Here is a 27,134-nt window from a genome sequence, read left to right as displayed (position 1 = left end):
ATCGCGGGAGAAGCCGCCCCGCGGGAGGGGCGGGCTGCAGAGGGTGGGGGCGTGTCCTCCTCTGTCCTGGGCGTCGATTGGCCGGACCTCAGGGAGGGGGCGGGTCTGCTGCCTGAGTCTCGGGTTCTCTGGGCTCCTCGGGGCATTCCTCGCACCTCCCGCTCCGGCTCCGGCAACCTAGACGCGAGAGCAGCGACCCTGACCCGGGCAGTATGTCTGACAAGCGGCCAGCAGCGGACACCCAATCCCGGCGGCTCCCCGACTCCTTCAAGGGTGAGCCCCGCGCCCCTGGCGAGGCCCGTGGGGTCGCTCGCCTCCCCTGAACCCTACCCTCCGGAACGAGCCCCAGCCCAAAGGTCCCAGGGCGGGCTCCGATGTTTCTTAGCCGAGCGACCACTGCTCAGAGCCGCGGTCTCCCCCTCCGCTTGTACGCTGAGAATGACGAGCTCTGCTTCGCGGGCTGGGGGTCAGGGTAGGGATGGTAGGCTGCAGAGTACACGTCCCGTGCCCGGCATACCGTGGACGCGCCAACAGAGGGCGCGTCTCCAGTGCCCGCAGCCAGAGCAGGGGCTCGCGTTATCCAGCGGCTGCCAGATGCCAGGCCCTGTGCCAGCGCTTTCCGCCCTTTATCTCGTGGCATGCACGCGGACGAGGAAATGCACGAGTGACGGGCGGCCAGCGAGTGGTGGGGCAGGGACCCAAACCTGCGCGCCACACCCGGGAGCCTGCGTCTTCGCGCGACTCCCTCTTCCTTTTCTCCCCATCGGAGGCCATCTCCAACACCCGGCCCTCGCCCACCTCCTCTCCAAATGGAAAAAACTCCTGCTATCCACCCTGGCCAATTTCCTATTCAGCAGCAAGTTTCGCCACAAGTTTCCGATACATCTGCAGAAGAAAAGAAGTTCTCTTTTGGGCATTCTTCCCATATCTCTTTCCAGCTTCACTCTTTTGCACCATTCTGCCCTCTCCACTTTACTTCCTTTGTCCCAGGAACCTCGTCTTCCGAGCTTTTGTCCCTTACATGGAACTCTGAATTCCCCACCCTACCAGGGCCTTCCGAATATTGAAGACAGAAATTGTGTGAGTGGGGCAATTGGTTCTCCGGTGAAGGAACTAGTACCCTTGAGAGGGCTATCACCTTGAACCTTTATTGCTAACCCCTTTGAGGAGGGGCCGGGGGAAGTTCATAAAGAGAGGCAATTAACCTCTCAGGGATACTGGTTCCTTCCCAGGGGCTCTTACTGATCCAAAGGAATTATTTCTAAGGATGGAATTTCAAACAGAATGACATCGTGAAAGAAATTTAGGGGACTGGGTGGGCTTTTCCAGCGCCCCACAAAGAACACTATACGGGACTCATCTGATTATTTATAATGCCAGTCTCGTCCACTGATCGTGTATGTCCCCCTTTCCCTACCCCAGCAATTTTTGTCTTTAGTTCCTTCCCAGGAACTTCAAAGGAATTGTAGAAATCTTAATCCCTCCCTCTCTACTAGTACCTTGGAGAGTTATCATCCCAAATCAGGAGTGTAACAGGGAGGATGTACTTGAAGAAACTGATACTCAGAGAAGTTAAATTATTTTCAAGTCACACAGTTTATAAGTAATGGAGCCATGTCTTAAGTCTGGGTTTGACTGATTCTAAAACTTGCCTGTATAAAAATTGTGCAGTCCTCCTCTTCGGCAGTTTACTCTTCCTAGATAGGAAATTAGTTGCTTAGGAAGTTAGTTAGATCCTTTCCTCTGTACCCTGACCTCCTGGTGGGAAGCTAAAGGACCATGAACACAATGTTAGAAGTTTGGTGAAACTGCAGTGAGAAATGTGTAGAAGTTCTTTGGGAATAAACATAATCTTTGTACTTAGTTTTTTTCATGGTTACAGACCAGCTTTCCCTCCTAAGTTCTTTTTCTCACTTCTTTTTAGGCAGAAATCTTTTAAGAATCTAATGAACTCTACACACTCTCTCCTGAAAATCATACATACAAACAAAATTTTGTTTGATCTATATTTGCCTTTTTAAAAAATGTTAACCTTAGAGACCTGACACTGGTAGGAAGGCTGTTACTAGAATTTGTTAAACAGAATTTATCGGGTGCTTGCCATACGCCAAACCCAGCCTAAGTGCTTTACGAGCATTATCTAATGCAGTCCTCTAACAGCTCCACAAAAGGAATGTCATTATCTGCCATTTTACAGCAAGGAAATGGAGGCTCAGAGTGGGAAAATCACCCACTCCTGTGAACTAGGTTCACATGTGGGCTGATCTTCCAAATCCTTTTCCCTATCCTAGAGCTGCCTCCAAAATGCATACCCAAAAGGAGGAACTTGTCAAACAAAAATACTTCACTGAGGGTGAGAGACAATAAACAAAGCCAAAAGGAACCTAGCTTCAATCAAGACCTCATATATATGACGGCTCCAGGAGGCTGCCTCTGAGAGAAGCAGTGGAATATAAAAGCCCAAACTGTCCCATTATGATTTTGCAGATAACTCATCTTAGGAACTTAAATATTACCAAACCTAGGGCAAGACTAGTTAATCTCAAAGCCAGTGTCTTCACTTTATAATGAAATAATGCAGGTGAATTGCAAAGAAATGTATGATTATAATTAAGAGCCATGTCAACAGAATAAATCCCTTTGGGAGATTGCCTGAAAATAAGCAGAATCTAGGGACGGATTTGTTTATTTCAGTTGTTATAGCTGATCAGATCAGGGAGAACTTTGTAACTTCTTTAATAATTAATCTGAGTTAAACCATCAGTGGTCATAAATTAACTCAAATGACAACCAAGTCTACAGAAGTTGGCATTTATGTGTTTTTAATAAAAAAAAATAGGTTATTGGTTCCACCTGATGATGTAAATTTTATAGTGTAAAAGACAGGGTCACTGATCACTGATCAGCTTTGAAGAAAAAAATTTTTTAAATTTTCTTGATAAAGTGATAAAGATTTGATTCAAAGTCTGTTTTTTAAGAAGATGTAGAAAAATATTTTCCTGAAAACTACTGTAACCAGAAAAAGTGAGCACCTCTCCTCTGAGTGTGCGGGGCACCCTGTGCCTACCTCTATCATAATGTTTATTTCATAGTATTATAAATATCTGTTACAGTCACCTTTGTTAGACCAGGAGAACTTCTGAAAGCAGAGATTGTGTCCTTCCTCACTGTAATAAGCTTGGTATCAAGTGCATAGTAAGTTTGCAAAAATGTTTGTTTGAAAGTAAAATGAAGCAAAGGAGGGAGATAAAGATGCCCACGGAGTGGATCAAGTTGTTAAAAATGTTTGGCTTACATTGGTGGAGACACTTTTCTGTTTATAGTTTATTTTATTGAGTTAGTTAGAACCCAAATCATTGATTTTAGGATGTGAACATCAAATTCCTCATTACATGTCCTCATTATAAGTAGAAGATTTGTCTGGGTTTGTATTCTCAATAAAGGGATTATAATTTTCAAGGAAGGAATCTCCTTTTATTTGCTAAAGTGTGGAAAGAGCAGTTAGAGGTCACAGTCAGTAGAAAGGAGAAAGTATGTGTCAGTTCGCTGTTGATACACATTGTTCCTCCATTCTTTTCGAACCTTTGTCTGTACTTGGAGGCCAGTGAAGGCACCTGAACCCCCAAGCATTTGGCCTTTCAGTGGATTAGCCTGGAAGATACAGGCAATAATGTGTCTGTTTTGAAATGTCAGATAATGAAAATTACACACTGACCTTGCCTCGCTGTGGATGTGCACTGATGGTAAGATGGTATAGGATAGTGAAATGAGAGTGGACTCTGGAATTTGAAGATCTGAGTTGAGACCTCAGGAGCATCGCTTCCCACAGGGGTCACGTTGGGGAAGTCTCCATCTCCAGAGTTAATTCCTCATGTACATGTTGGGCATAATCATACTGCAGTACCTTTCAAGGTTTTGAGAATCAGATGAGAAAATGTATGTGAATATACTTTTGAAACTTTAAAATGTAAATTATTAAGATATTATTTAATGTGGAAAACAAAGAATAAAAAAGTTAACAATGACTATTCAGGAAACCTTGTTATTATACAGGAAAATTTATAGACAAAACGTATGAAAGACAGTCCAAGAAAGTTTAAGACTCTTAATTTACCTCCCCAAATGTGGGCTGTTTCTCCTCCAGAGATAAGAGTCCCCAGGCAGATTGTTAGTCTTGACATTTTGTCTATGGTGTGTAGGTCCCAGAAGGCAATTCAGTTAATACAAAGTTTATTCCTGTAAACTCTATCAATAATGACCTTAAAGATCTGACAGTAACAATGTCTACTATTTATTGAAAACTTCCTAAGTGTCAAGCACTTTACATATTTTTTCACACAAGATAACTGTCCCACCCCCTCCCCATTTTACTAATGAGAAACTTTCATGGTAGAATTGAAATCTGACATCAAAACCCCAAGCTCTGAGCCACTGCTCAGCTACTTGGCCTCAGCTGAAGAATAGGGAACCTTATGATCCAGTTTCCTTATGCTTCTGTTTCCCATTTTTCAATTAAAATGATAGTACCCTCCAAAAACCTTCATGAGAATAACTTAATTATAGATACTTTTAAGATGTCCAAGTGGAAGAGCTGGGGGGAAAAAAACCGAAGAAGAAGAAGGGTTTTGTTCTGTTTCATGTGTTTCAGGCCTAGTCTAAATTTAATTAACTTAATAATATTAGGAAATTGTTTTTCCTCTCCAATTTTTCTGAACATAAGTGTTTTTATCTTTCCAGTCATGGGTCAGATTCAGCCCACCCTTCTACCTTCCTGAATTCTCTAACCTCAGGGTGAAAGATTTGATTTTAGAAAGAGAAAAGGAAAGAAAACATTTGGGGAGAGCAATATGACAGCTGCTTTGGGACAGAGGATGATTCAGAACTGTATTCTTTTTTTTTTTTTTTTTTGAAGTAACATTGGTTTAAAACATTATGTAAGTTACATGGGTACATTATTTTTCCTACCTACAGCATGCTCACTACCAAAAATTTATGAACTGTATTCTGGGATCCTGTGTGCGGACATGTAATTTCCAGTTATCTTATGTAATTGGCAGTCTTTTGTCCCCCCCTCCAAAAAAACAAAAATACCCAGCAGAGTCACTCAACGCATTCAACAGCTATTTACTTAGCAAGTACTGTTTGAGTACGTGTTATGCACTAGATATCTACCATGTTAGCTCATTGACTCTTCATTCTAACCCTCTGAGGGGGCACTCTTGGGAGCCCTCTTTTTAGATGAGTAGGTTGAAGCACAGAGAGTTAAGACACGTTCCCAAGATCACACAGCTAATAAGTGGCAGAGCCAACTCTGAAGCCATTAAGTTATGCTACTTTAACGAGACCAAAATCTCACGAAGACAGACATTGAATAAGATAATTACCAGGATGATAAACAGTTAGAGTGGGTAAAGTGCTATAGATTAGGAGAGGGTGCCTTGACAGGGGTTCAAATTTAAAATTATCTGTTACTCTCGCCTGCTTTTTCCTCCTCATTTTATGGCTAGAAACAATTTGAATGAAGGAAAGCTACAGAAAATCCTCAAGATGCTTGGGAAGTAAAACATTTACACTTACTTAATTTCCTTATTCTTTTCGAGCTAAGCGAAGCATTCCCTTTACTTCAACTTTTATTGAAAATCTTTCTTAAAAGGGTTAGTCCAGTTCCTTTCCTTACTATCTCATGGTAAACACATTTTAAGTTTTGCAATTCACATCACACTATGCCTCATCAGTATCAGTTCTTTCAGTCTGGTATTTATAGCTATAGATGGTTTATAAAAGAGAGGAAAAGTTATAGCCTTCATTCATGGTTCTTAATTTGATACCATCTGGCCTGTCGCCACTCCAGCCCAGAGAATAATTTCTTCCCTAGAGGTTTAAGGATAAGGGCATTCGAAGAACTGTAAACTGTACCTAATTAAAATAATCATTTGAAAGATGGGTTAGAGCATGTGCCTGTTTGCTTTCAAAACCTCTGCCCAAATGAACTGCAAGGTTGTGCTCTTCAAGCAAACGATAGCATTTTTTTCAATGTTTATTTATTGAGACCCTACTATGTGCTAAACTGCCCCCTCTCTCCTCTCTACCTGTTAATCTCTCTCTCTGTAGAATGCTGCCTTCATTTCTGCTGTTTCTCTTCTCTTCACTCCTTTTCTCCATTTCTCTTATTTTCCTTCTCTTCTGTTCTTTCCCTCCCTTGCTTGTCTTTCTCCTAAAATCCAAGTCACTTGAAATTTTGATTAATTGAAGACGTTTATATTCACTTATTTGATCTGCCCTTTTGCCTGTTTCCACCTTGAGTTCTTATTTATCAGGTCTTTTAAAGACCTTGTTTCAAAACAATTAAAGGAAAGAGAAATTGGGGATCTGGGAACTATACCCTTATTTGAAAAGCTGGAAGAAAGATCAAATGTATTATTTAACGTATAATGTCCTCCTCCTCAAATAGATGACTGTGTGACAGAGAACAGGAATGGGTCATAAGGCCCATGGACCTAATCTGGCCGACTGCCTGCTTTTTTTTTGTATGACTCACAAGCTAAGAATAGTTTTTACAATTATAAAATTTTTCTTAAAAGAAGAAGATTTCATTATACATGAGAATTATGAAATTCAGATTTCAGTGTTCATAAATTAAGTTTTCCTGGAACACAGCAGTGCTCATTCATGTGTTGTCTGTGGCTACTTTTGTGCAGTATTCAGTGGTTGTGACAGACTTTATGGCCTACAAAGCCATAAAGTGTTTACTCCCTGGCCCTTTACAGGAAAAGTTGCAAATCTTGACGTAGAGTCTCTGATGAGGAATAGTTGTGACCAAAAAGAACACTTATATATGCTGAATATATATACCTTTAAGAAGAACTCAAAAGATGCCAAGACCTTTCGTCCTGACCTGCTGTTACCCCTTAAAACGTGCTGTTGGAAGCAGATCATGTGTTTATGAGACTAAATTCCTAGCCTGCCTATCTTCCCCCACCCGAACAACACTATTCCTGGCAATTTACTACATAAAGTATTGCACTTGCATTCCGGGAAAGAGGAAGGACAAGACTGTGCTTTAAATGTTAGCATTTCAATAATTGTTTGGTTCACCTTTCATTTCTGTGCTTTGTTATGCATATGACTCTGAGTCAGATTTACAGGTACTGTAGGACATGTTTTTGGCCTTTGCCTAAAGAGGAAATCCAATATCTTTTGAACTTTAGAATGAAGTCTCCGTGATAAATGGAATTTATTATTTCACTTGGTTTCCAGGAATGCCAAATTCAATAGACCGTGAAGTAAATCGGCTGATACAGGATCGTTAACAACCTACAGTGCCCTGAAATTAGGCCTGTTATCATCTTAAAAAGAACATTTTACTGCTTTTCTGGAAGCTAACCTACCAAAAAATTACCCTACAGCCGTTTTTTGGGAGTTTTCTTTCCCCATTTGTTTTATGGTTTGGTTTTGTTTTCCTCTGTCTCTTCCCAGAAAGTCTTTTGCTTTATTACTTTGGGATTTCAGGAGGAGTATTTTACATGTACTTTACAGACTTTTGTGAACATTACAAGCAATTAAAGTAAACAATTAGAGTCAGCTTGTGAGTGGCATGTAATAGGCACTCAATAAGTGGTTATTATTAGTATTAATAAAAGATACCTCCAGAATGAGAGAAATTTAAGAGTTGTGTGATTTCATCTTTTCAGCAAAATTAGTTTACACAATAAGGATGTATGGAAACTTTGCTAAAAGTATATTCAGTGCTGCAGAGTTTCTAATTGAGAAAGTGTTCATCGTATGGAACAATGGAATATTATTTCAGCCTTTTATAATAAAGAATATGTACTGACATGAAAAGATGTGCACAATATAGGGGGAAAAGCAGATTTAAGATCATCGTGTATACTATTCATTTTTTTTTAAAAAGCAGGATAGAAAAATTTAAAGGACATATAGCAAGGCAGAAAATAATCACCATTCAGAGATAGTGAAAGTATAGGTCATTTTTCTTTCTCTATTTGTTAAGCTATAATTTTAATTGTTAGAGTGACAGTGTTTTTGCTTGTAAAATCAGGGGAAAAAAGCAATATTTTTTAAAATGTACATTAGTTTCCTGGAGGTAAGCCCAATTTGAGTGTCCAATTAAAACATGTTAATGTATGAACTTATATCCATTTTCAAAACCTTGCTTTGGTTAGTTGAAAATTTAATGCAGTTTTCAGGAAAGAGTTTTCTAGTAAAAGAAAAAATACTCTAAAACATGGCAAAGTGGTATTTATAACCAAATATCACGGGATCCCTAATCTTTAGGAATGTTCCTACCCAGCAAATATTAACCAAAATATCTCAGAATTACCTGTTACTCGTTGTTTGTCTTTACCGCATAAAGCTGGGAGGGAGGATTTAGTCCTCAAGGTACTGAATGGGAAACTTGAAGGAATTGAATTTCATGAAATTTGAGGGAGTAACTGAGAATTTCTTTTCCCCTTTGCCCTGTAGTAACTGGTTGATGACCAAGGGTTTGCTTACAGCCTGGTCAAGTTTAAGCCTCACCTCTCCAAGGAATGTGATTTAAGCACCTTTTTGAGCTATAACCAGGTGGGGAAGAGTTTCAAGGGTTGAGAATGGGGTAGTTTCATTTTAAAGGCACTAGAATGATACAAAACTGTGCCATTTCCCCCAAGATGTTTGGTCTGATTAGCGTTTGAAATGTGAACCAACCAGGCCCAGTTTTCAAAAGATCCAAATACTCAAATCAAATTCCATATACTCATCTGGCATTTTCAAGAGCAGAATGGAAACTGAACACAAAAACCTGGGCTGTACTTTCCAGCTTATCCTTGCGTAGATAATGATTCAGTGATTTAATAATTCAATTCATAAATGAGCTTCTTGAAGGTCTTTGGATGTCCAGGCCTAGCATGGCAGGAGGGCGGCATGAAGTGAGGGAAAAATTAAGTAGTTTCAGCGGCTTTTACCAAAAAGGGCTAAATGCCACCTGTTTCCTCGTTTTTCTTGGTGGAAATTGAACACTTGAGTAAAATAGGAGAATGACGGAAAACTATCACCTGTGTTTACTGAGCACTGCCTCAATCCTGCAAGGCCAGTCTAATTATCTTTATTTCAAGTAAAGACAAAGGTTCAGAGAGGTAACGGTCACACAATTAAGAAGTCACAGAAAGTTGAAACTTAGACATTCCCTTAGTCTCAGGAAGTTTCATCAAATAAAGGATATCAATGCACAAGAAATTATGAAAAAGATTAGGCAAAATATAAGTTTAAATGAGTTTAAATTCATCCTCTCAAGAATCAGAGGAAGGAAAAAGCACATCTAGCTGGAAAGCTGGCTGAGAAGTATTTTATACTTAACCTCTGCAAGATACTGGGCTAGACACTGAGAATATAAAAATGAAAATAAACATCCCTGCCGTCGGGGAATTTATGGTCCAGTGTGTTCAGGACACAACCATGTACTTTGTCTGGAATATGGGAGATTCGGGGGCAGCGTTTTAGAAAGCACCAAAAGCTGTCAGATAGGTATTTGTGGCCAATCCGTGCCTTGTTTGGAATTCATTTCATTTTGGAAACCTGCAGAGCAGAGCCTGGCAAAGAGCTTTGAGACTCTTTTGCTATAAATAGGCACAGCTGGAATTCAGAGGGCTTCCTCTGTAAGAAGATCAGATTTCATCCTCAGAACTCCTACCATGCTTTCCCAGCTTAGATTCTGTCTTGGGGAAGTACTCCAAACACAACTTCTTTAATGAGGAATTTTTAAATACAGAGGCAAAGAGTGGAAGAGTGAATTGGGTTAGAGCATGGGCTTTCGAGTGAGATGACCTGTGTTTGAATCCCAAGCCCTCCAATGGTGCAACCTTGGGCAAGTTGTGTTGGTTCCATTACTTCACTTATAAAGTGGAATTAAAAATACATAACTTCCTAGGGCTTGGTAATATGGAGTAAATGTCTAAAGTAATTTAACACAGGCGTGGAGTATATAATAGAACGTCTAAACATGGCTGCTGTGATGAGTACCAGCTATGTCAGCACCTGATAGGGCTTCCTCCGCAAGCAACACTGTGGCCTCGCTTGGAATATTCTGTCAGTGAGTATGTCCATACCCCTCGAAATTATAATTTAGAAACCTCCAGCGTTAACTTAGATCACTCTTATTTAAGTATGTATTAGGATGTTTACCTCACACTGACACGGGATCAGAAAACTACAAAGTCATGTATAATCAAAGCACGCATGTGTATTTCTGACTTTTTCTCTTACGGTTTAGAGCACTTGACCTGGACGCCAACTTGTGTCTCTGTGCTGAGCTCCCAGCCGGCAGTCTGCCTATTTCTTGGCTTCCTGATTATTCAGAGTCCTGTCTCACTGCCTGCGGTCTTCACCCCAGTTCTGATCTGAGGAGTTACACGTTCCTCACCTCTTGCCACCCGCCCTCCCTCCCATTATTAAAACAGCTCCTGGAAAGACAGCAGCAGATGCCTTCTGTGTTTGATAAGAAAATGGAGCTCTCCCTCGGCCTACTCAGTCCCTCTGTTCCCCACAGAAAGGAAAAACAAATAAAAATGAGGAAGACGCCAGATACAGAAAATGGGAAACACAACTCGGGGAGGGAAGGGAATTTCCCAGGATGATAGTGAAAGGCTATCAGCGTGATCGCGGTTGCAACAGGAACAGGAAAGCGTCCAGACACTGCTCTGCAACTTTCTCAGAAGGTGAAATTGGTAGAATACCTGACCCTGCTGAAGGGAGAGGTAGACAATTGATGAAAGGTTTGGGATTGAATCAATAAGTACGTTGGAAACCAAGCAAAGGGGGGGAAAAAAAGACAGGACATTGACTCCAGAAAAGAAAACAAAAAGTTGTGCAGGATCGGAAGATGAATTATGCTTCACTACATCGCTTAGCTCTGAGTGGCATTTGCATATTCATGAAATGTAAAATTTGGTATTTATCTTACCAAAATCATGATGGTTATAATTCCATATCACTGATAAACAATTAAAACCAAAACAGAAAAAGCGCAAATGCCTAGCAACAAAGGCTAAAAAGGAAAGTGAAAAAATATCTAGAGGGGAGAAAAATAGGTTACAAACTTTATTTACTTATAAAAACGTGTGTGCACAAAGAGAGAATTTAGAAGAATATTTATCATCTCTGGATTGAGTAATTTATCCCTTCGTTTATACTTTTCTAAATTTTTTGCAGTGGGGCATGTATTATCTTTGGGATCAGACAAAAAGCTATTCATATTACAGAAAAGGGAAACTATTAGAAATTTGAAAGGAAAACTGTCCAAAGATGTTCATTATAACACGGTTAATAATAGTAAGAAATCAGAAACAACATGTTTAATCAGGAAATGGATGATAAATTGTGCATGCATTTCACAGTGAGATATTTTACAGTTGTCATTTTTAAAGAGAGGACCTAAATGAGCTCTTAACACGTATATCATAGGGTTTTCGCCTTTAATTATGCTGTCACCTCGGCTTAAATGCCCCTTTCCTGCCTTCCCTTCCCTTTCATTGGTATTTTCCTTAACCATTACATCCTGCAAGAAGCCCCTCTGACACCCCCCCACCCCCGCCATCACCTGCGCACCCCCCCATCCCACCCTACTTCACTCTCACCTTCATCCAGTGTGGGGTGAGTTACCCCTATTCTGTGTTTTAAAACATTCTGAACAGACCGTCTATCTGCACTTACCACCTAGTATTATAATTGTCTGTCTGCCTTTCCCACTAAATCTTAACATTCTTTGTAGTTGGGATTGGGTCTTACTCACCTTTATCAGTTCACTGCATAATAAATATTAGGTGCTTAATAAATGTTTGCCAGATCGAGTGGAGAGTGATGTGGATAATGCGCGTGTCATCATGTTGAGTAGATTAGGGAAAGTAGCACCTGCACTTCAGGGTTGTTATGAGGATTTGATGGGAAGATTCATGGAAAACAGCTAGTATAATGCGAAGGGTAGGTGTTCAGTGAACAGCAAGGATGCATCTGGGGACACTGTGCTCTGAACAGTGGTGAGAGCTGTCTTTTGTTTTCACAGATAGTCCCAATACAGGCCTTGGACCCTGTGGATGGATTTTGGTGGCTGTATCATTCTTGTTCACAGTTTTAACCTTCCCATTGTCGATATGGATGTGCATAAAGGTAAAGAATATCTCAATCACATCTGAAAAGGCGTCAACTCCAACATATATAAACGCACCGTGTGTGCATATAAGAGAGACAGAGACTACTGGCCTATAATTCTTTTTCCTTCATCTCGCTTTGGAAAAATTCACTCTAGCCCGTGCTTATAATGCAATCTTAAGACCACAGCCATTGTCCAGCCAGTCTTCCCTAAGGATTGAAGTCAGAGTCACTATCTAAAATCTTCCAGAGTCAGGGATGCGGGGTGGTCCTGTGAGAACACACCCTGCAGAGTCAGGATGCTGAGGTTCCACTGCTGGGCCGTTGTTTACTGTGTGCCCTTCCCTCACCTGTAAAGCAAGAGGAAATAACAGCATATGCTTCATGGGGCTATTGTGAGGATTAAATCAGTCAGGTACTTAACACAACACCTGGCACGTGGTTAGTGCCCCACAGATGCTGGTTATTTTTTCTTCAAAGTTATTAATACCGTGACAAGTGATGTCATTTACAGATTTCTAAAGAGATAAAATATGCTCCAAGGATTTTCAGATAAGTTACCATGATAATTTAAGGAATCAGGAGACATGCTATGAGGACGTTAGATTTTTTTTTCCTGTGTTGACAAAGCATGAGTAATTGAATAACAGTATTAACAGCTGGGGAGTGAGATTGTGGATTTGCTTCTGTATACTCTTCTGTACTTCCCAAATTTTATACAATGAATATCTACTGCTTTTATAACCCATTTTTAAAACATAAATAACTATCATGCTTGGCAGGGGTAATTAAACATTAACTGTTAAACTATTGTCTGGATTATAGAGAAAAAAATAAAATAGAGGCATCTAAACCGTTTAGAGCAGAAATATGTATTTTAAAAGCTATGCATATAAATATTTGTACTCGTGTTTAATTATTATTTGTGTTTTTAATCTAGATCATAAAAGAATATGAAAGAGCCATCATCTTTAGACTGGGTCGCATTTTACAAGGAGGAGCCAAAGGACCTGGTCAGTACTAGGAGTCTGAGCTGTTTGCCTGGAGAGTGAGATTCTTTCTTTTACTGATGTGATTTTTCCCTTATGAGGGTCTCTGCAACTTTGTGATTTCCCTTATGAGGGTCTCCATTGACTTGGAAGAGAGTTCTCGAAGCACAAGCCGTGTAACAATGCAGTGGTGCCTGCCAGAAATCACCCTTTCCTTCCCACTTCGCCCCTCCTTTTCCTGTTTGAGTTGATAAGATTATCTCAGGCCAAAAATAGCCACAGCTATCGAAATTCGAGCGTGAGAATCCTTACTGAAATAAATGCTTTCAGTCTTTATTTTTGGCAAGCTTCGATTAAGCTCCCCAAGAGACTTCCAGGCTCTGGGAATTCCAGGGAGACTAAAACACAGTCCCTGCCCTCAAGGATCTTACTGCCCGGTGGGGGGACACCAACAAGGAAACAGACAGTTACAGTCCCATGTAATAAGCATCATGGTCAGGTAGTCCCAGGGAGCTGTGGAAACTCAGAGAAGAGTGACCACCTCAGTTCATAGGAGGTGACATCTTGGCATGAAAAGTTGTGAGCCAGAGGTGAGGTGTTCCCGGCAGAATCTGACCGTGTGCAAAGCATTGCCGAGGAGAGCATCATAAGTTCAAGAAACTGTAGGCAGCTCAGGCCAGCAGGAGTGCAGGGCGGGAGCACAGGGGAGTGGCCGCAGAGGTAAGTGGGAGCAGGTTGTGCAGGGCCTCATACTATTTATTCAGGGGGTTTGTATTGGTTCATAGGAGAGAAACTAGAAGAAAGAGAAAGATGATGTGGGAAGTGATTGCATTGGTCTAAGTGAAAACAAACAAGCCACGGTAACAGTGGAGTCAGGAGATGCAGCCCCCAGGCCTCGGGGGACAGTTAGACTGGGAGGAGAGCAGCAGGAGGCCACGATGGCATTCCCGGCTTCTGGCTCGCTCCGAGATGGACTGGTTTCTTTCGGTTGATCAGGTTGATTCTGTTAGAACTGAAGGGCGCAGTGAGCTGACTCGGTGCTGGTGTCTCTCTCTCTATAGTCTTGTGTGTGTCTCTGTTGCAGGTCTGTTTTTCATTCTGCCGTGCACTGACAGCTTCATCAAAGTGGACATGAGAACCATCTCGTTTGATATTCCTCCTCAGGAGGTAAGGGTGCCTTTTGCTGTAAATAACTGTGTGAACGTGCTTGGCGGGGACAGGCAGTAGGGGACAGCAGTTAGAGCACAGCTTTAGAGCCTGCCTGCCTTCACGGTTTTCTGGCTGTGTGACCTCAAGCAAGTTCTTTAACTTCTCTGTGCCTCAGTTTCCTCAGGTTATAATAGCAGGACCTACTTTATATGGTTCTTTTGAGGACTAAATGAGGCACTCTATGTAGAATGCTTAGAACAGAGGCTGATAAATAGTAAGCGCTATGAAAGTGCTTCTTATTATTATTACAAAATAGTGTAATGACATAAATATCCTGTTAGCATTACCACTGTTGTCATCATTTTTACTACCACGTTTCTCCTCTGTTGGCTTCTGATACAGTATCCTTCTGAAGGATCTTGATTTTATTCTAGACAAATTGGTCAGACGCTAAGGAATTAGAAACTGTTCATTCGCCACCTGAGATAAGCGTGTAATATTTCATATTAGTAATTACTCCGTGCTTTTTCAAACTACTTCACAAGTCACAGTTGCAACTCATAGCAGGATCACAGAAAGTAAATGGTTGCAGTGAGACAAAGGAATTCCTCCAAACTACAGCAGAGAGCCAGGACTCCCATCCAGCTCTTCCGATGTCCTGTCCAGTGCCTTCCCCACCACTCCACGCTAACTGCATTCCACATAAGCTCCATCGTGGTGCTTGAGGTAGTGATGGTACCCATGTCTAAGGAGGCGTGATAACATCGCAGATAGAAAGCCTAAAAACATGATGCAGGGGAGGACAGAAGAACACTGACAGTGGAGTCTGGCCACGTTGCCTTCTCTTGTCACAAAATCCAGAAACCAGCTTAGGAACTTCCCAGCTGGTACTGATCCAAGGAGTTGGTGAGGTCAGATTTTAAAACTCACACAGACTTGATGACACCATAAATCATTTTCACCCATAAGCACAAGACCGAGAGCGTGGCTGTATTTTCAGCATGGAAGATCGGCTCTCAGGAGGAGCCTCTTTCAGGGTAGCTGGGAATTCTTGTGGCGCTTTTCTCGGTCAACAAGGCAGGCATCTGGCAGGGTCACTGTAAGCTGCTGCCTTCCAGCTGCTCCCTGCTCTCCTGCAAGCTGCTGAATGCAGCGAGGATTGGAACTTGGCAAGCAGTCCTTTTTCCGATCCCCTGTGAACTTACTGAGAAGGGAGATAAACACTCTGTCTACGATAATCAGCAGAGAGGCCGCAGCTTTGGAAAGTTCCAGCAGAGTCACAGAGGCAAGAATTTGTGTAGAAATGGTACACGTTTTCCCATCACATCATGGGAAATAATTAATTCTCACACAAGAGGGTAATATACTGTGCATCTATTTACAAATCCCCCACTTCTCCACGTTAGATGTGTTTTTAGGTTACTAAAAAAAGGATTACTGCTTTTGTCACTTGGCAGCACTAAACAGCGATGTATTATCGTTGTCGTTACTACCTTCTGTGTACATCGCCCTTTACAGTTTCTGAAGGGCTTCCTGGGCAAACATCTTACTTGATCTTCAAAGATGTTTGCGTAGAGTTGGGCAGTGTTCGTAGCCCCAGCTCACAAATGAGGAGTCATGAAGTCAAAAGTCTAAAAGCCTTGCTGGAGGTCCCCGAGGGAGGTCCCCAGCGAGGCTGGAACTGCAGCTGGGGTCTCCTGACTCTCACTCCTGAGCTCTTCATCCCTCACTGTCTTCCTTGGACCATTTCAATCCAATTCATCTCTTGCTTATTGACTCCCTGCTATGTATCAAGCACTCTGCCAGGGCTAGAGATACAGAGATAAACCCTCAAAAAATTCATAGTCTAACAGAGAAGTCATGATGTAAATAAATAACACCACTGCAGTGAAGGGGCAAAGGAAGAAGTGTTAAAACTGCCAAATGAGTCAGGGAATTTCACAGGAAAAAGGACATTTGAGCTGTCTTCCGTGGTAAGTAAGGGCATGCCGGTCTGAAGTTGTGGGCGGGGGGGGGGGGGGGAGGGTTGTCCAAAGCCGAGGGGACACCTGCAGAAAGGCCTGGAACTTGGAACATGGTGCATGTGGGCACCGTCATCTAGCATAGAGGGTGTGCAGAAGGAGGAGGGAGAATGAGGGCCGGATGTCAAAGGGCTTTAAACCACACCAGGAACTTTGCCCTGAATGTGATGGGGAGTGTTGACACACTGTATTCGGGTCAGCATTTTTATGTAGCATGCTGTAAATACACTCTCACCCTGACCTCACCCTACAAAAACAGCTCCGTGCATTTTTTGTTCTAATTATACTGTGCTATTTAGGGTTCATCAAACCCAGGCTCCCGGTACCTCTGCTCCTTTTCACACATTATCCTCTCTGCCCGGAATACTCTTTCACTCCACCCTCAGAAAATTTTTACTTCTTCTTTCAAGACTTAGTTCAGGTATCACCTCTGCCACCTACAACTGTCCGTCCTTTGTCCCTGAAATCCTCCCTTGATTCCCCAACCCCTTTGAAAGAAGGGACCACATTTTTTCATACCTTTATCCCTTGTATCTCGTACAGTGCCTGCTACTAAGTAGTGTCTCAGTATTTAATGAATAATTGAATGAATGAAGTTAATAAATAAATGAGTGTTTATTAAGCTTTCAAAGACATAGTTTACTTTCTGATGCTCGCTGTCTCAGTCCCTTTGGGCTGCTATAACAAAATACCAAGGCTGCGTGGTTTATAAACAGCAGAAATGTGTTGCCGACAGTTCTGGAGGCTGAGAAGTCCAAGATCAAGGCACAAGCAGATTCAGGGTCTGATGAGAACCTGCTTCCTAATTCCTAGATCAGCATCTTCTTACCATGTCCTCGTATGGCGGAAGGGTGGGGAATGCCCCGGGGACTCTTTTATAAGGGCGCTAACCTCATCCATGAGGGTTCCACCCTCATGACCTAATCACCTCCCAACGTCCCCACCTCCAAATACCAACACATTGGGGATTGGGTTTCAATACACAGATCTTGGGGGAGCACAAACACAAATACAGGCAATAGCACTTACTAAAGAATAAAGAAAATCAAGTGTCTTAAGGTATTCTGTCGCATGACATCCTTACAGTTAAGGAGGTGGCTGACAGTTATAAAACTGCATCCTTTGTGTTGTAGATCCTCACTAAGGACTCAGTGACCATCAGCGTGGACGGCGTGGTCTATTACCGCGTGCAGAACGCTACCCTGGCCGTGGCGAACATCACCAACGCCGACTCAGCAACCCGTCTTCTGGCCCAAACCACTCTGAGAAACGTCCTAGGCACCAAGAACCTTTCCCAGATCCTCTCTGACAGGGAGGAAATTGCACACAACATGCAGGTGAGGAGTGCCCCCTGCGCTGCAGCCCTCGAGGATTTGGAAAATGAAGCAGAGGGTCAATGGGCATTCGAGAAACTTCTTTTAATTCAAGTCAGGGAATCACCAGCCTTTTTTTTTCTCCATAGAAAAGTTTTTCCAAAACTTGATGGAAGGGGATCTAGTTTTTCACATAAATAGCTCATGGGTTAACAGCACTCTGATGTATGCATTTGCTTTTTTTTTTTTTTTTTATTTCCTCCAGGGTGTTTTTTCCCCCCAGAATTAGTATTAACGTTTTTCCTGAGCTTAAGAGTTCAGGGGCCACTCAGCCAGGTAGTGTGGGCATTGCTAAAGCCGTATTCTGTGCGGGTCCCGCTGTGACTTCTATGTTTTCCAGTCTTGCTAGTGTAACAGCTGATGAATCAAACCCGACTTGTTCAAAAAAGATACAGTCCTATAAATCTGGATTCTTATTGTTGGTATAGACGTCATTGTGTGTAAAATCTTTGATCTTACTTGATGGTAAGCCACATGAAATGGATGGTGTGATTTCATTCCTGCCATTGTAAAGGAAGCTGAAGGATAAAGAAGTCACGTGGCTTACTCAGAGTCACGTTCGCCCAGGAGCTGGCTGGGCACCTGTTTTATAAGAGAAGTTTTATTGGAAGGCAGCTACGCCCACAGATTGGTGTATTATCCACGGCTGCATTTGACCTGCAGTGGCAGGGTTAGTTGCAGCAGAGACTGAAATGTAACAGGCATTACCGGACCCTTTTAGGAAAAACTTGCAAACCTGTGTTAGCTTATTGGTAACAGAATCAAGATCAGCTCCCCAGTGACATAGCCTCCCCTGCAGCCTTCCTTCCTCCACGGATAACTCGGCTCCCTACCGCTGTCCGCCAGCACCTTACCCACTCCAGATCCCAATGAATTCATCCACCTTAGGCCCCAGGGCCAGGGCTGCCCGCTTCTAGCTTGCCTTCCCTCTTCCTAACAGACTACCCTGGACGATGCCACTGACGACTGGGGAATAAAGGTGGAGCGGGTGGAAATTAAGGATGTGAAGCTACCCGTGCAGCTCCAGAGAGCCATGGCCGCAGAAGCAGAGGCGTCCCGCGAGGCCCGAGCCAAGGTAACCTTTTGTTTTTTTGGTAGTTTGTTCTTCCTATTGGATTTTCTTTTTTAGTTACACAAAGTAAAACATGCTTGTTGTAAAAATTTGAAATAATCCTGAAGTATTTAGTAAACATGAAAGCTCTCCCCATCACTTCAAATCATATCCCCTCTTCCCCTCTGCCCACAGAGGCGCCCCCCTTAACAGTGTGGTGTGTGGCCTTCCAGATTGTCGTTTGGGGTTTACTTGGGGTTTATTTGACTGGGTTCTTAGACCACTGGCTTGTTTGTTTTACAAAAGTAGGATCATACAATACATACTGTTCTTCACCTTACTTTTCTCACTTAGCAGTACCTCCTGGGGATGTCCGTGCAGAGAGAGATACCTCATTCTGTTGCAACTGCATGTCCCATACCTTATCCTCCCAATCCCCTGTTAAGGACACCTTGACAGTTCTGACTTCAGGGCAGATGGGCAGTCTCATCAGTTTGCTCACTGTTCCTTCCTTCCTTATTTCTGTCTTCTTTTTCATTTCTCTCTTTTCTCAGCATCTTTATCCTTCTTGTTTCTGCATCCTTCCTCTCCTCTTTTTTTCACTTCTCTTTCCTGGATGTCTGCCTTTTTCCCCTCCTCATTTTCATCGCCATCCCTGCCTATGTCTTCACCCTGCACGGGTGCATGACCCCTGTGGGAGGTGCTGAGGGAACATTGGTTAACCTGGGAAAGAGGACCCATTGAGATGGTAGTGCGTGAGGATGCAGGGATCCAAACCCTAGGGCAGGAAGTAGAGTCAAGCCTCAGCACAGCTGGGGCCAAGGACCAGAAAGTAGCCTCAGAGGAGGCAGGCGTCCCACATCCTGGGCCGCGTTTCCCTGCAGTTAGCTGGAGGTGGAGAATATCTGACTCCCAAGCCTAAGTGTCTTCCCCGTTGCACACTGAAGGAGACAGACCAGACCTGACTCCAGATTCACAGCAGAGAGATTCTCTTCGGTCCAGCTTCGCTCAAAGAACCTTACAAGGTCCCGCAGCCCCTTAACTGTAAATGGGTGGATGAAAAGGGATAGTTTTCATAGGAGCAGTTGCTGTAGGCTTGACGGATCTCCCAAGACACAAGGAGCAAACCAATTTGTTGTTGTTGGAAAACAGGAGTAACTGGTGATAATTGACTAACCACGGAACCCTGCCCTTCCGTTAGGATGCCCTGCAAGCCACAGATTGATCACTATATTTTTTTAGCCAGCCCCAAACACAATAGCAGCTCATTTGATACACTGCATCTGGAATTTTCTACTAAGCAGAATTTTTAGATTTCCCTAATGTGATACTTGATGCCCGTGATGATACTACAGAACCCCCAAGTACTTGCTTTCAAAACCATCACAGAAGATGAAATTATATTTATGATAATGATATTAAGTATGCCCTGCTATGATCTAGTTATCTTGAAACTTAGGAATCGCTTTTACCTAGAATATGTCATTAACCAAAAGCCCCATTTCCAAACGATATTGAATAATAGAATTTATTCTACATAGACTGCGTAGGATGTCAGAGCCTGAAGAATCCCCAGGGATTATCTTCTGAAGGTGACAAATACCTGGCCCCGATGCTGCCACTCCACCGTCCCGCTGCCATGCCACTAATTAACCACGGCACTGTTTTCCACTGAGCTTTGACTTAACCCTCACAACCCTGCTGCAGCACTCCGGGTGACAACCCACAGCTGCCTGGAATTGGCCTGAAAAATGAAACTTATTTGCGCTCCCACTATTCAGGCGAAAAAATTGAAGCCTAGAAAACTTATGTGATTTCCTCGGCATCTTTATCCTCCTCCTTGCTTCTGCTTCCTTTCTCTGGTCAATTAGTGACTATGGAAATGAGAGTCCTCTTCTGAGATATTCTAGGATGGACGGAGCCTCCTTTACAGGTGTTCTCACCAGTTAGGAAAGAGCTCATGACTTTTTATAACAGTAAGAAGAGATCAAGGAAGCCGGTTAGAATTCTGAATTAACGGTGCTCTCGCTTGGATGGGGCTGTCAGGTTTCCTCTGGAAGCAGTCTTGTGGACACAGTCAGTGACTGCCTTTCAGCTTAGGGCTAACACCCAGTGTCACAATGAGGCTCTCCCTTCTATAACGTACAGTAACCCTGCACCATGCATACAGCCATATATTCAAGTTCTCATGGAGAATAGAGGTCACGGTTTCTTGAGCAAATAAATTGCAAAGGAAAAGGGTGGAAGAGCCTGTAGATGGAGACTTCAGAGGAAAAGTCCTCAAGTTAACTAGCCATCAGGGAAATGCAGATTCCGGTCACAAGCAGATGCCACAGTAGACATCCACCAGAATGGCTTAAAAAAGAGAAAGGAAGAGAAGCAAGTGTGGGTGAAAGTTTTTGCTGGTGCGAGTATAAGTCGGTACATCCACTTTGGAAAACCATCTGGCTGGATGTATCTTGCAGGAGTCACTTGTTTGTTTACCAAAACGCTTGTCCTAGAGCACCCTCAGCAGCACTTTGTAATTACCCCCAACTGGAAACCACCCAAATATCCATTGCTAGTTGGGTGGATAAGTAAAGTATGGTTTACATGAAGGAATACTACACAGCAGAGAGAATGAACATAGAAGTGCTCACAAGCATAATCTGAGAGGTCAGTCACCAAAGAGGACAGATTCTCCGGAACCTGTTATGATACGTTGCAGGAACCTCTTTTTAAAGTTTTCAGACCAACTCTTTTAATGACCGCAAATGGGATGTCTTCTGTGCTTGCAAATCCTCCATTATTTCCTTTTTCATGACTTTCCAAAAAATGCCTGGCATGTGGTTTCGGGCCCGTATCTCTGGGTCTAGGCACGTATTAATTGAGAAGTGGGAGGTAAGAATGCAGCTCACTGTCCTCTGCCCTCCCTCAGACCAGCCCACCTGAGCTGCAGGAAGGGACAGCCTCCCATGTGCTCGAAAATGCCAGCTTTCCAAATGATGGTCGGTAAAGATGCAGTGTCTATGGATGGGGGATTGCTGCACTTTGGGCAAAAGCCCCACTCACGCATGAGTAGTTTGCGTTGCTTTCTGAGATCCTATCCAGAGCGTCCGCTTGGCCTGTATTTAGACCGAGGCAGCGATAGTGTGTGCACGTCTTTGGCAGCTCACTCAGAGCAGCTTTTCTGTTAACAAAGTGTGTTCCCAGCCAGGTGAGTCTGGCTGCCCAGCCAAGAGATGGTGTATTGATGGGGAGTGGTTGATGAGCTATCATTGCAGTTGGTCCGTGTCCAGACCAAAAGAAGTGCCTAATTGGACATCTGAGATGACACGGAAAAAATCCCAGCCTGCCGTCTCGTGGCAGGGTTGGCCTGTGCATTCTCTCCAGGGCTTGCCCAGGGGGACAGCTGCGGATGCCCCTCAGTATGTCTGGCATTGGCCATTTCTCACAGACCTAGTAGGGCTTAATGGTTTGCCTTGATAAATGAAGACTTTTAGCCTCTAATCAGGATCCCCTCTCCCAGTAAGCATCCCCTGTCTCACCTCATGCACTTCCCAGCAACCACAACCTCGGAACCAGGATTCAGCCTCTGTTCCCCTTTCCTTCCCGCCCCAGTCCCCTGTTGAGTCTCCCTCCCCAACAGCGCCCAAGCGCAGGTCCTGCTCCGTCCCTATTGCCGGTGACTGGCACCAGATCACTCCGAAGCTGTCCCTCCATTGGCTCTCAGTCTCGCTGATGCTCAGACGTCTGTCAGAGTGTTTTCTGAAACTGGATCTGATGAGGCTTCCCATCATCTGCAGGATGAAGACGAGCAACACCTGGGCATGTGCTGCCCTTCCCACCCTGCCCCGTTCATCCCCCACCTTCCCACCCTGCCCCGTTCATCCCCCACCTTCCCACCCTGCCCCGTTCATCCCCCCACCTCCTCTGCCCCTTTCATCCCCCGCCTTCCCCTCTTCCTCACAGTGTTCAACCCCTTACAGGGTCCTTGAACATGCCAGCTTTTTTATACCTCAGTACCTTTTCCTGTGTTCTGCCTGAAATATTCCTCCTCATCATAGTCCAAACAACAAGGCTCTCATCCTATAATGTTCAACTTCTATAACCTCACCACCTCACCTTCTGCAAAAACTGCTTGTCTCTTAGTGCCAGTATTGTGCCTTGTACATTTATCTGTCAGCCTTTGTCACACTGGAATGAAATGAGCTGCTTCCAAGTCTGCCTCTCCTACTCGGCCAGGAGCTGAAGGAGGCGGGGGAGTCCACCTCTGTCCCTAGCCCCTCACAGGGCTTGACACCCAGGAGGCCCCCAAAGTTTACTGTATGAGTGAATGAAATTGTCCTGGTCAGAAGACCATTGCTTTCACTTCTGGTATTCACAGGAGTATTAGGAACCGTTTATATTTTGAGATCCATGTGAGAACAGCTGCACTTTTAATCTTGAGGATTATGGTATCTTTACACGTCTTCTCCCGGGATTATGAATTGGAAGTAACAGCCTTGACTTGGCTTTTAAGAATCTTAGGAATTATGGCATAGGTGGACGCAAAATTAGGTCTTGACTCGTCACTTGCCCTTCCTGTATAATTAGCCTCCGTTTATACACTCGACACATAATATACCTTCTCTGTCCTCCTCACAGTGGTCCCATGAGGTAGGTGCTATCCTGTTTTAAGAATAAGAAATTGAGGCTCAGAACATTAAATAACCTTTTTTAAAATTTTTATTTATTTTGGTGGGAGGGAGGTAATTAGGTTTATTTATTTATTTTTAAATGGAGGTGCCAGGGATTGAACCCAGGACCTCATACATGCTAGGCACACACTCTACCACTGAGTTGTACCCTCTTCTCTTAAATAACCTTTTGGAGGACATTCAGCTGGTAAGGGTTAGGTTTGTGATTTGAGCTCAAAACCATCCAAACTCCAAAGCCCCTGCCCTCCCCACCACTCCAGTGATCTTCAGATTTTTTTGCTCATGTAACCCCTAAAAGAATTTAGAAAGACTCTGTGTCCCATCATGCATTTTAAATAGACATGTAAAAATTTTCATTTTGAATTTATATACTTGCCAAACATATAAGTCCTGGCATGTTTTAATTGTTGACATTTTAAAATAAAACTGTTAACATCATTCTTTTAAATAATGTATCCAGTGAGATTTAGATAACAATGATTTTATTATCTGTTTTACAGAATGATGAAAAAATAAGCTCTTTTAACAGTTAGGAATTTTTCATTGTTCCTTTTCCTCCTTGAACTTCTATTTCCATTCCACCTCCCAGACTGATTGTTTTCCTAATATAATATATTTTGCCACGAATAATTTGATCACCCTTCTGCAACACATTTGGTAGTATATCAGTTAAAATTTTTTTTAATTTTCTGTAACCACAAACAAGGTTCTAAATGTTTTAGAATTTCTTCTAATTAAGAAATACTTTTTTCCTAGAAATGCTTCTCCCAGTGAGATGAACGAGGAATCAATTCATGTATTTGTAGATGGCTCTTACTTGTTGCTAGAATAAGATGATTCTGCACCAATTCTATCCTTATTTTTCATTTTTACAGATCTAAGGAGTAAGAAACCTTGCTTACATATATAAGTAAATAGAAATGGAAGTTTTTTTTTTTTAAGTAGCTTATATACTGCTTGGCACTCCCTCTGAATTTATATGCTAAAAAATCCTACAGCAATTTTTTCATTGAAGAATATGTTTAATTGTCTATCCGCTTTCAGTACAACAAGGTCCACTTTCCTTTCTTTGAAATCAAAGAATTGAAAATCCATCTGACTTGCAAAAGGCTTTGTATCCAGTCATTTAGAGCCATTCACTTCCTCAACCCCTACATGGTATTTTGAATTGTCCCTTTGTTTGTTGCCCTGGAAAATGGGAGAAAGGCATGAAACAGTAGAAGGGGATGTCTTGACCTCAGGCATGTACTCAGGCAAATCAGTTACAGGAGAAAGAACATATAGACACTGAGTATCTGGAGATTGATTTCCTTAAAACAATTCTGGCCAAACCTCCCTGGGAAGCTCTGTGTACCACCTGCAGTCAGCATAGCCCAGTTTGAAGATTGCTGCTCGACACACTGGAGGTTTTCTCCAGTTTGATCTCTCCTTGCCTCTGTTCCATAGGTCATTGCAGCCGAGGGAGAAATGAATGCGTCCAGAGCTCTGAAGGAAGCCTCCATGGTCATCACGGAATCTCCCGCGGCCCTTCAGCTCCGGTACCTTCAGACACTGACCACCATTGCTGCCGAGAAAAACTCGACCATTGTCTTCCCTCTGCCCATAGATATGTTGCAAGGCATCATAGGGGCAAAAAAGTGAGCCACGTAGGCCGAGGCAGAGATTAGCTCTTCCCTCCTAAGGATGAAGTGGGGACCAAACCAGCCTCTAACCCATAAGGAGGGAGAAGGGCAGGAACCTTGACTACTCTCCCTCCCTTCCCTTTTCTGTATGTTGACTCTGATGTTCTTAGGCTGTACAGTGATCCTAGCGACAAATGGAGATTGTTAGCTTGTAAATACAGTGCAAGAGAGAGAGGCGATTTACGTAGCATAGTCTCCTACTCTAAAATATTTTCAAGTTCCTGTTTTTAGATCGTTGTGTAGTGGGTTAAATCCCTCTTCTTTCAACTTTCATTGCGTCATTCTGCACCCTCTATCAGCAGCCAGGCCAAAGCAAGAAAGTAGACTGTCACCACCACCTGTCACCCTGGCTGGACAAATGTTTTACAGAGAACAGTGACCTTGGGCTACAGCCAGCTTCTCTGGGCCAAATGTGCCTTACTTCCAGGGAGTCTCAATTAAGGAAGTTTTCCTAACATCTGTTTACTTTCTAAACTCAAACCGTGTTTCAAAATAATCCTTACTTGAGAGTAGACATTTTCTTGCCAGTACCTGTCAGTACTGGAGGAAATGGTCGAGATCAAGGAAAATGATTATTTAGCTCGAAAGACTTTTTCACTCACTGTGATGGAGGTCCTTTTAAAATAATGTGGTTTTTTTTTTTTTTTTTTTTAACTTCTTTGAAGCCCCTTGATAGGGAAGTGATTCCTCTGTGGTCTTTCAAACCAGCCGAATACTTGTCACAAATGTGCTTTTTTCCCTTCACTTTTGCCTATTTTCATGTATCAAGTTCTAACTAGTCTTGATTTGTTTTAAATAAAATTTTCTCTAAACTCTATATGTAGCTGTTTATATACCCGTTTGGATAGCTTAAGGACTAATACTTTTTAAAAACAAATCTTCAGAAAACCATTATATTTTACTGTCTGCATGCTATCTCTTGTGCGCTGTGAACTGTCTTGGTTACCATTCATTAAGTAGTATAAGGAATTCACGGACTGTTGGGCACATGGTATCCCATGAGACTGAGAAGACGCTGTCAAACTTAGGACATCAAAATAGATACAGCTCTTTTTTTATTGCCTAGTAGTCATTCTTTTTCTGTCGTGTATGTCGATGCTGAAGAAGGAAGTGGTCAGCCCTTCTGAACCCTCATTGCTGTATCTGTAATATTAGGAAGCGGCTTCCGTTTCACAAATGCGTGTGACTCTGAGTAATCTGGAGCTCTTCCTTCTGGTCTGGAAGGCAGGCTGGTGACATTTGTACCACTTCCTCTTCGAAGCTCTGAGTTCATCTCAAGAAGTCTAAGGATAGTGGCTTCCTTACCCAGAGCCACCTTTCATATCTGTCCTGAGCTGGGTCACTGTCGTTGCCAGCCTACGAGCATCCCCTGCCCTGTCGCCCATTCCCCAAGCTTATCTTACAAAGCCTGGAACCACCCTGGACCCAGTTTCCTGGCTGAGATCATTAGATGGATGTGGAGCATTTTGGCTTGGAACTCAAGCTGCATCTGTATTTTGAATTTTAAAGCAATGATGTTCTCTCTTTTGTGAGGTGGCTCATCCTGGGCCACTGAGGACCAGGAAACAACCACATCTCCTGGCTAAAAATTGCTTCTCAGACTCAAGAGTATCAGTGCTTTCTGTTCGTTGAGTTCCCCTGTCTCCAGATACTAGATAACCTTTGCTCTTCTGCCTTGTGGATTCATAAACCAGTGGGTTGGAATTAAATTGCTCGGGAGGGGGGAAGCATTGAAGGAAGGAGCTCGAGGATGACAGTGTTAGTGCAGGAATTTTTTCCAAGTGGCCTCCCTTTCCATTGTCGTATGTAATAAAGCATTCACATTTATTACTCATTTGCTTTGAGTGACAGCCTGTTTCTGCCTGCATTTAGTGTATGCAGATTTCGTTCTTCCGAAGTGACACATGAGTTCCTCCAGTGCTTGGCCGGCTGCTCTGGCTTCTGTGTGCTCTTCCTGGGCCAGAGGACGAGGCGGTGGTCCAGCTGCCATCTCTCATGTCTTGGCCCTGTCTGGTGCATCGGCCCGCACATTTTCCCTGGGGAGTTTGA

The 27,134-nt window shown here is 43.0% G+C and overlaps 1 protein-coding gene across 1 annotated transcript; it reads left to right on the top strand.

Moving 5' to 3' along the window:
* Nucleotides 1–120: 120 nt before the first annotated feature.
* Nucleotides 121–26,919, top strand: STOM (stomatin). Its single transcript, XM_010998140.3, has 7 exons — nt 121–273; nt 12,056–12,159; nt 13,082–13,154; nt 14,215–14,297; nt 17,434–17,637; nt 18,614–18,748; nt 24,850–26,919. Exons 1-7 carry the CDS (start codon nt 213–215, stop codon nt 25,042–25,044), a joined length of 855 nt encoding a protein of 284 aa, XP_010996442.1. The 5' UTR covers nt 121–212; the 3' UTR covers nt 25,045–26,919.
* Nucleotides 26,920–27,134: the final 215 nt, after the last annotated feature.

Source organism: Camelus dromedarius, chromosome 10, assembly GCF_036321535.1.
Source record: "Camelus dromedarius isolate mCamDro1 chromosome 10, mCamDro1.pat, whole genome shotgun sequence".
In the NCBI taxonomy this organism is placed as follows: Eukaryota; Metazoa; Chordata; class Mammalia; order Artiodactyla; family Camelidae; genus Camelus; species Camelus dromedarius.
This window is presented reverse-complemented; position numbering and strand designations above follow the sequence as displayed.